The sequence below is a fragment of the Pseudoliparis swirei genome, chromosome 9 (assembly GCF_029220125.1).
Source record: "Pseudoliparis swirei isolate HS2019 ecotype Mariana Trench chromosome 9, NWPU_hadal_v1, whole genome shotgun sequence".
NCBI classification, from domain to species: domain Eukaryota; kingdom Metazoa; phylum Chordata; class Actinopteri; order Perciformes; family Liparidae; genus Pseudoliparis; species Pseudoliparis swirei.
The window spans coordinates 10,722,128-10,730,884 of NC_079396.1; the positions used below are offsets into that span (position 1 = coordinate 10,722,128).

At 41.7% G+C, this 8,757-nt stretch overlaps 2 protein-coding genes and 1 pseudogene across 4 annotated transcripts; 1 reads left to right on the forward strand and 2 right to left on the reverse strand.

The window, feature by feature from the left end:
• Positions 1-189: 189 nt before the first annotated feature.
• ppp1r3da (protein phosphatase 1, regulatory subunit 3Da) lies at positions 190-2,565 on the reverse strand. Of its 3 annotated transcripts, none has more exons than XM_056423840.1 (2): positions 2,367-2,565; positions 190-1,779 (listed from the first exon to the last, which is right to left on the reverse strand). In XM_056423840.1, the coding sequence occupies exon 2, from the start codon at positions 1,749-1,751 to the stop codon at positions 834-836; it is 918 nt and encodes a 305-aa protein (XP_056279815.1). In that variant the 5' UTR covers positions 1,752-1,779; positions 2,367-2,565; the 3' UTR covers positions 190-833. The 3 variants fall into 3 exon arrangements, with proteins under 3 accessions (XP_056279815.1, XP_056279813.1, XP_056279814.1); XM_056423838.1 differs by having other exon boundaries at positions 2,331-2,410; XM_056423839.1 differs by lacking the exon at positions 2,367-2,565 and adding an exon at positions 2,133-2,314.
• On the forward strand, positions 2,358-6,504 carry fam217ba (family with sequence similarity 217 member Ba). The gene is made up of 5 exons (XM_056423837.1): positions 2,358-2,447; positions 2,577-3,133; positions 3,249-3,348; positions 3,489-3,553; positions 3,655-6,504. Exons 2-5 carry the CDS (start codon positions 3,027-3,029, stop codon positions 5,090-5,092), a joined length of 1,710 nt encoding a protein of 569 aa, XP_056279812.1. The 5' UTR covers positions 2,358-2,447; positions 2,577-3,026; the 3' UTR covers positions 5,093-6,504.
• Positions 6,505-6,623: 119 nt separating this feature from the next.
• Positions 6,624-8,376, reverse strand: LOC130199960 (probable tubulin polyglutamylase TTLL9; annotated as a pseudogene).
• Positions 8,377-8,757: the final 381 nt, after the last annotated feature.

An 8,757-nucleotide genomic window follows, 5' to 3' on the forward strand; every position in this document is an offset into this window, starting at 1 on the left:
ACATTAATGGTTTGTCTTATCTGGATCCTATGTCGAAAATAAATGTTTTATTAATTGATTGATTATGTCACAAAGAATGGGTTTTGAACAGTTCAGAAAGGCAAATTAAAAAAAATAGCTGGTAGAGGATATTTGCAGCCTTCAATAGGAATATAAATTACAATACAACAAATAATAACAAGCATAACATTATTTGGAACTGTGCTTTATTGCTAAACAAAATACACATTTCTGATTCATTACAATTGTATCTATTGAATGGTTATGGCATTTGGTTTGACAACATTTGACTCCAAAATAAACTCTGAATACTGGGTTATTTTTTTTTGCCTAGGACCAGACCTTTGAATCAGCCCACTCCACCAAGTATACGAGTTGACAATTCTGTCTGATGACAGCCACGAGCAGAATGGTTCTGCAGACAAAATTCCTGCATCGTATAAAAACTATTTTATTCTTACCTAGCAGGAAAAATGAGTGGACTGATGCGTACTAATTTACATTTGACTGACTATTCATATAACGCTCAGTGGGTGTCACATCCATTCAAAACGCACACATTAAAGTGAAAAAAAATATAATTAGAAAGTGCATTAAAAATTAAAAAAATTAAATACTGCATTAAAGTTGGCATAAGGTAGAAGTGCATTAGTGTTTCTGTTATTGTTCACTCTGACTGTCTAGTCTGTCTAGAGTTGACAGTTTATCTAGGTTCAAAAAATGTTTAGTCAAAATGAATATGACATGTCACAATGCAGTTATGTATATCTAGATATTGCTGATAACCATCATAAAGTGCTCTAAATAGATTTGATCTACCTTAAGTCAGCATCCTAAATGAAGTGCACCATACTATCCTCACATTCTTTGGGCACAGTGAGTTTGTAGTTATGGCAAACTAACTTATAATTCTCTCCATAATTATTGTCCCAGTATTCAGCCCCACGGACTTTGTATTGAATGGCAAACTGTAACACTGCTCCTGGCTGCAGGAACGGAGGAACAGGCATGTGGAAACGAAATGTATCACAACTGAGTTGGCCCTCTCCTCCTTCCCAGCTCTTGGTGATGGTGGACACCCAAGAGGCCTTAGTTTCAGTGCAGCTCTTCCACTCTGTAAATGAATACCGGGCTATGACATCTTTTTCAAAATCCAAATTGAGGACCTGGGTGATTCCGATGACACCTAGTTCAAAACACAAGACTCTCTCAAGACACACTTTCTGCTCATAAAGGCGATGCAGGAATCCGTGCTGGTCGCCAGGTTGTTGGGCAAAAACCGGCTTCAAGTATGGCAAGGATATCTCTAGATGCCTTCCATCTGCCAACTCTGCACCCATCGACAATCTGAAGGCAACATGATGTGGTACACATGGATCTTCTCCTGATTTGAAAAGCTTGATGTGTTCCAGGTCAAGCCCCAAAGAATCAATAAAGCGTACGCCAACATTTCTGCATTGTTTCCTCTTTTCTGTAGTTGGAGGCAGAGAGCGGGATCGTTGTCGGATGATGGGTTTAGGCCTAGGTTCACAGGAGAAACTGCAATGAAACTCTTGTTCCCTCTGCGGATAGACTCGGGAGCTTGGGGGCCGGATTGGAATCGGTTTCTTTACTGCACTAGGTTTGTCAGCTTGAAGCATTTTAGTCAGGTTGATAGTAATGCAAGACCTCGAGACACTGCTGTCAGAGCTGGACGGGTCCTCCTCTGGAGGGGGAATCCTCTCAGGTCCAATAAACCACCCTCTATCCATGTTCTGTGAGAACTGGTGTCCTGCTTACCTGTAAACAAAGTTGTGACGCATTGTTTATCAGGCCTCTTATGTCACATTCCAAACACACACCAAAACACAATGTCATTTTTATCTAAAGCATAATGACCCCGTTGTAACGTCAATGTACCCTTTTTTTTAACCGAAAATGTATGATGCTGTGCTGCAAATGTAACAAGAACAATGGTGTTGTTGTAAATGACAAGACAGAAACCGTCCCGGCAGGAAAGAGTATTCGTGGACTCTGACAGTAGGCCTACGTGCCTAAATGCATACGACCCTTTTCCTCTCTGCGTAAAATTCTGCACTATTCAAACTACGTTTAATTTGTTTAAATAATATTAGATGTCGATTTCACCTCACCATATAAAGATATATTGCGTTAGTTGCATCTGAGCTGCAGGATGTAGCCGAAGCTAAATCTTTGATTTAAGGAAGTATTTATTCGAGATCCGCGTGCCGTGCGTCATGCAGTCTCCGCTGTTGGCCACCGCCACACAACCTGAATATTAACCGTCTACCTAAGGTTAAACTATATTCATAAGTCTCGATGACACATACGTGAGTGTAGCATGCCCTCGATGGAGATCGGCCAACCTGCGCTCAGTTAACCGGAAGCGTCAAACAGTCCAGAACATCACAGACGTCGACTGGGAGATTGAGTAATGTAAGATTAAGGTCAGCGTCTGTGTGCCTTGTTCTAAACGTTTTCCTCAAAAAAAGTGTCGGCCGTGTAGCCACGTAACGGCACCAATATGTAAAGTTAGTAGTATCACCACAAGAGTGACTTCGTATTTCGTTTGACAGAGCGGCTCGTATGACTGCACTTCAAGTCCCATGATGCACCTGCGGTGCTCACTTCGACACGAACGGCGAGCCAGTAAGCAGCAGGTAAACAAACCCATCTCGCTGGGAAGGAGCCAAACGAACCGTAGGCTATGCGCTGTTTTACCGTCTTGCATGTTTTATGGTGAGGAGGATGAAGAAGAGACACGTCTGCTGTCGGCAATTCATTTCAACAACAAAATCGCTGACGAGCGAGGCGACGGCAAACGGAAGGACGAGTTTAACCTACAACGACTGTCGCTACTGGGACGTCTGCGCATGATGCATTGCACCACTTTTGGGGAAATGGGAGTTATGCTCGTTCTCAGAACAGAGCACATTATCAGAGTTGACGGTTGTGTCCTTTAGCTGCCGTGTCATTTGATTGTGCTGGATTATTACGGAACAACATCCCCTCTGGCGACCTGCAACATGGGGCCCATCATGCAGGAGCGCACAGCATCCACGGCACTGAAACGCGTCGTCTCCAAAGAAAAGATTCGGGTGAAATATACTGAGAACAACGGACCTGTAACCAGGTGGGCCCTAAATTTCCAGTGATGCGAATGGGATTAAATTAATTATGTTATGGTATGTTATGGCTCAGACATTGTTTAGAAGGAAGTCTGACAATCCACTATAATGTTTCCACAGTTCCAAGAAAAGTAACAAGATGAAGAAAGCAGCGGGCCAGATGAGAAATGGCCTCCCAGGAACAGGTCAGGATAAGGACACAGTGACAACAGTGCAGAAGGTGAGGGAATGGCATCCTGGTCAATTAAAGATAGGTCATGTCAACATCATTGTCGGTTTACAGGATAAGACAGTGCTGCAGCATGTGCCCAAACAATTAAAGACTGAATTATCACACACAAAATATATATTGTTTTGCAGGGTGCACAGTCAAAAGGTGGCAGGATCAAATCTGGCACAACACGCAATACAAGCAAACTCTCCAGGTATGTGTGGGTGAGGGTGTTTATATTCTTACTGAATGCTTTGCTTCAAGTACAGTAAAATCACGAATGGCTTTTCCTTACACTTGTACGTCTCTTTACAGCCCTGAAGAAGGAGATTTGAGACCTCAAGTCCGGAAACATTTATCTGTGCACAGGAAAGAGGAGCAACTGGAAAATCAACAGATATCACAGTGCAGCAACTTGCTCCACCAGAATCGTGGGGGGATGGGGAAAAATCGGCGAGCTCTCTCCCTGCCTCTCTCCCCAATATCAGGACTACGACACATGCCAGCACACCCCCTGACACACTCTCCAGCCCTCACCCCAGAGGTACTGCAGCGGCACTACAACCAAAAGGATATAGACACTGACAGTGCCAGTGATCTGTCAGATTCTGAGAGGCTGCCTGTACTGCCCTCTCCCTGTACCCCTTGCACCCCTCCTCACCTCAACCTCAGGGCCGAGGTCATCAACACTAATGACTTTCCCCCGGACTTCCCTGGACCTCATGGGGCTGTGGATGATGAAGATGAGAGTGAAAAACCCAGCTACAGTTACCCCGACTTTCTGCCTCCTCCCTTCAACACTTGGAGCCTGAGACAGCTGGCAGTGTTTCTCCATACGGAGGGCCGTGGTGCCCCCCGGCCCAAGCCTGTAGGGCACCTAGAGAAGTACCTGGAGAGGCTGCTGCAGCTGGAGTGGCTCCAGATCCAAACAGTGCAAGCAGATAGCAGTCGTCCGCCCGGGAGCCGTACAAAGCCTCAGGGCTTCCCCTCTGCCACCACTGCTCACCAACCGAGGCCTCACACAGCTCCGCCATCCCGACTCAACTCCCCGAAAGGGCAGCGGCACAGCCAGAGAGCCTTCCCATTTTCACCTGTTAATAACCCCCCATCACCCGCCTCAGTCCAGCAAACGCATTCCCGCTTTCCAGTTTGCCCTCACTGTCACATTCGCTACCCATTGTGCAATGGAAGCTGCTCCGCCAATGCCTACCAGCGCCACTCAAGGCTCAGCCCACTGCTCGAGCATAGAGCCAGGCCTGGAGCACCAGCGAAGAGGAGTAGCAGCGAGACCCGAGCAACCTCAACAGAAGGAAGGAGCTCCGGAGGACACAGTGGAGGACAAGGCGGAGGAGGAGCCCAGACCCCAGTTAGCCCCTCTGCTGGAAAAAGTCATCTCAGACACATGCAGGCTTCAGGCAATACCCGTAAGCTAACCCAGGAGTCTGAAACTAAGCCAAACGGTCAAGGTCAGGTCAGGAAAAGCCGCGTTCGAGCTAACTCTGAGACCGATATTAAAAAAGAGTCTTGTGGCAGTAAAACGGCCGGGGCAGAGAAACGTGTTTTTGCTGCAAGTAAAAGAGAGGTCATCACCTCTAAGAGAGTAGAGAAGGACTGGCAGAGGATAGAAGCCGTCGCTCCAGCCTCTAAAACGGCCATGAAAAGAGCTGCTAAAGAGCCACAGTCTCTCTTCAAAGCGCCGCCTATCAGTAAGCAGAATGGCAAAACTAAAAATGTGCACTTTGTTGCAAAGTAACAGCTATAAACCTACAGTAGTGCAATACTGATTGGTTACTTGGTACGGGAACTTGAAGCTATGCCTGCTTTCTGTGTAATCTGTGTAATACTAACATGCTGTAACTGTTGAACAACAGTGTGAATCAGTCAGTGATGGACAGCCTTCTATCGGGCAAAACTAACAAGAAGCTGTGCAGCTAGAATAGAGATAAAACAGCAACGATCGCAAAGCAAAATATGAAACTTGCATCGAACAGAATTATATAAACTGTATTTCATTCAAAATGCACAGTAAGTATACAATCATAATTTTAGATTGTGTTTTGACAGAAGGCTGATTATGATCCAAAGCACTACTATGATATTAAAAAACAGCTTTTATGTAAATTGAATTCAGCTGCACTGCAGATCATCAACTCGCAGTATACTACTAATGTAGAAAATTGACATCAACTAAGAATCTACTCTACTATTGGACAGCTTTCAGCACAAGTAATCTACAGTGAAGTTTACCACAGATCATTACATTACAACGACGACCATAGCTGTTACAAGTTTGTGATGTTGGAATATATTTATTTTCAATCCTTTTTCTTGACTTGATGTTGTATTTTATATTATATTTGGCGCCTCATGTTAAATTACATGTTTAATTAAAGCATCTTTGGCTGAAAGAGAGGCACAGCGAGTGGTGGTGTACCGCAGTGATGTAATTTGTCTCGGTCCTATTTGTGCATTGGTTTAACATGTTTGGTACAAGGGCTTTTCATGTTTGACCAGCTTGAATTGTAGTCTATTGATATTGATTGATATTGATCTATATGATATTATACTGTATTTTGCATAGAGCTGAGCGCTTTCTATAATTGAAGACGGCGTAATGTTTGCTACGAATGTAAATGCATATTTTTCCAAATTTTATATACCATAGTTATATTTATGAAAAGTGTTGTGGATGACTTATTCATCATTGTCATTATTTTGTTTACATTGTCATGCGTAAAAAGAAAATATTTAGTCAAAAAGATGGATGTAACGGGATTGATCATCCCTAATTCAAATGATTTTGATACACCATCGCTGTTATGCTGTAACATGGTAATGTTATACATATCACGTCCATATCACACTGCATACTTGAAGTCTAGAACACTGTGTTTACATTTGTGTCTCATGTTTGTTGTGATTTACCATGTGCACTGGATTCATGTCAACACTACATCAATGTACAAAATGTGATATACATTGAGATTGTACCGCTTTACTTAAACTCATGTAAAGTATTAAAGCCATACATAAGGGGCCAGGAGGGGCGATATTAATAAATGTGTACATTATGTTGACAATGCACGCAGAAAGATTGTGGTATGTCTTTTCTCAATGTTGAATGCAAGTATTTGTAAGGCATAGAAATAAATGTTTTGCACTCGAGGGATATTGATTCACTGGCCATTCTTTGGAACATGTGAAGTGATAAACAGTTGACCTGTCCTTGTTTCTGAGATGCTAAAATCCCAAACCTAACCAGCCCTAACTCTGCCACTGAAATAATGACGCGCTTTGGTAGTCGGCCATAATGTTAAGAAAAAGTAGTTTTCATTTATTCAAAGTGTCTTCCATCAGCCGGAACTTCATCTCGTAATCCTCTTGATTACTCGGTGTAAGTGACGGGGACGCGTTCACCTCAATTAACCACCTGCAAGAAGAGGAGGGGGTTCATTATTAACAATACATTTGTTGCATACCACAACATTATTTTGATAGATTTATATGTATTTTCTGAGTTTGTTTGTGTATCCAGAGAGGCGAGTCCTAGGTGTGTCATGTCTGCTTGGCTGTGCCTCTTTGTGAGCATGCATGTCTTCGTGCATGTTTGCAAGTGGCTATGTGTCGGTGATGATGCATTGTGTTGCCATGTGGACAGTGTATGATCATAGGAGGACTCACGGTTTGAGACACTGATCCAGTAGAATGTCATACCCATAGAGCTCAAAGCAGTGTTTGTCATTGATAATGACCTTTTGTACACTCTGTAGACTGTGGACAAAGATGTTATCGATCTCCTTAAACAGGGATTCTATCGTCTGTCTGCTATGTTTTGCAGTCAGGTATCTTCGAAGCTGTTGCATCTGCCATTTAAATCCCCATCTAATTATTTTTGCTCACTCATCCTCCTGTTCCAATTTGTCAATGTTATGTGTTTGTTACTCCTCTGTAAGAACATTTGATGGTTATTAAATTATATTAGATTTACGATTAAATTATTTGTTTCATTCAGTTTAGTGTATAAGATAGCAGGATCAACAGAATTATTATAAACCGAATATTATTCTTATATTTATCTTTCTTTAACTTTTTAAACCTTTTAACTTTTACCTTTCTTTGTTTCACAATGCTGTGTCACGAAATCTAATTCCTTTGTACATTTTACATTTTTTATTTCTGATTCTGACAACCATTGATTAGGTAGGGGTTCTCGATGTAGCGTTGAGTCACATAGCTTTCCACTTGAGCTGCATCCTTCTGTTCCTCTGAGCGCATGCCATCCTGTGTAAACACAATATTACCAATCTGAATATGTGGGTGTGAACGTAACCATCATTTAATTTACACCTAATTCCTTGATGAAATAACCTTTTTCCAATCCATGATGTCTTTCAGTTTCCTGAATAGGAAAATGCCTTTCCCTCCAGATTTAGCTACCTAATAAACATACAGGAACAGTATTTTTTTATGATTTAAATGCCATGTGGTAATAACTTCATTTTAATTCCTAACGTCATCCAAACACACAATTCAATATCTTTTCATTGCATTGGATCACATGCATGGTCTACTTTAGCTAACCGGCTTCATGATCCAGGTGCTACCAGGGCTTCTTTTGAACTCCTCAACGAAGAGATGGTATTCGTTGGGCAATGCGAAGGTGCAGGGGAAGAAATCACATTTGGAGGCCTCCATGTGGCCAACATCCCTTTCGAGATTTTTCCGGTATCTTTTGAGGTTTTTCACCATGAGGTTTTTGTAAGTCAACTGTCACATAAAACACAGAAACAAAAAATGTTTATTTAATTTTCAGTAAGACATTTTTAATGTAGTTGGTATGATCACCACGACCCATAGTGTCAGTTCTAATATGATTCATAATTATCTTTTCATTTTACTCACAAGTCTACCTTTAAAGAAGAAAGTCCTAATTAAACATCTAAAACACAGACAACTCATGTCATCACTCGACCCTACTCTAAAATCACTACTTAGCGGCGTCAACACCTCATCTAACTGAGAGCCTCTGAGAACCATAGACGTTCAATTATTAAAAGTTCAACATTTTTTACTTTCTGCAGAAGATAAACAGTTAAAACAAAGCAATTGATGCATATACATATCAATATGACAAATCAACACAAATAGTAACATTGTTTAGGATTTGTCCCTCAACGATTAAATATTTTATATTATTTATTTTATAAAATAAATTAATATAAAGAGAGAACGTCAACATTTAGAATGATTGATGATTTAAGATAACAAACAGCTGAAGGACAAATGGCCTGTCACTGCATCCAGCAATTTACCACGACAGGATGATTATGAAAGAAAACAGCCTGGAGCGAAAGATAGCTTTGACCTTTGACCTCTAATGGTTAAGAAGGACCCTACTTAGGACATTGAGAAAGTACA

Coding starts and splice junctions, on each gene's coding strand:
- ppp1r3da (XM_056423840.1), bottom strand. CDS start 1,751: ATGGATAGAGGGTGGTTTATTGGACCTGAGAGGATTCCCCCTCCAGAG.
- fam217ba (XM_056423837.1), top strand. CDS start 3,027: ATGGGGCCCATCATGCAGGAGCGCACAGCATCCACGGCACTGAAACGC. Junction 3,134..3,248: donor AACAACGGACCTGTAACCAG/GTGGGCCCTAAA, acceptor ATGTTTCCACAG/TTCCAAGAAAAGTAACAAGA. Junction 3,554..3,654: donor AATACAAGCAAACTCTCCAG/GTATGTGTGGGT, acceptor GTCTCTTTACAG/CCCTGAAGAAGGAGATTTGA.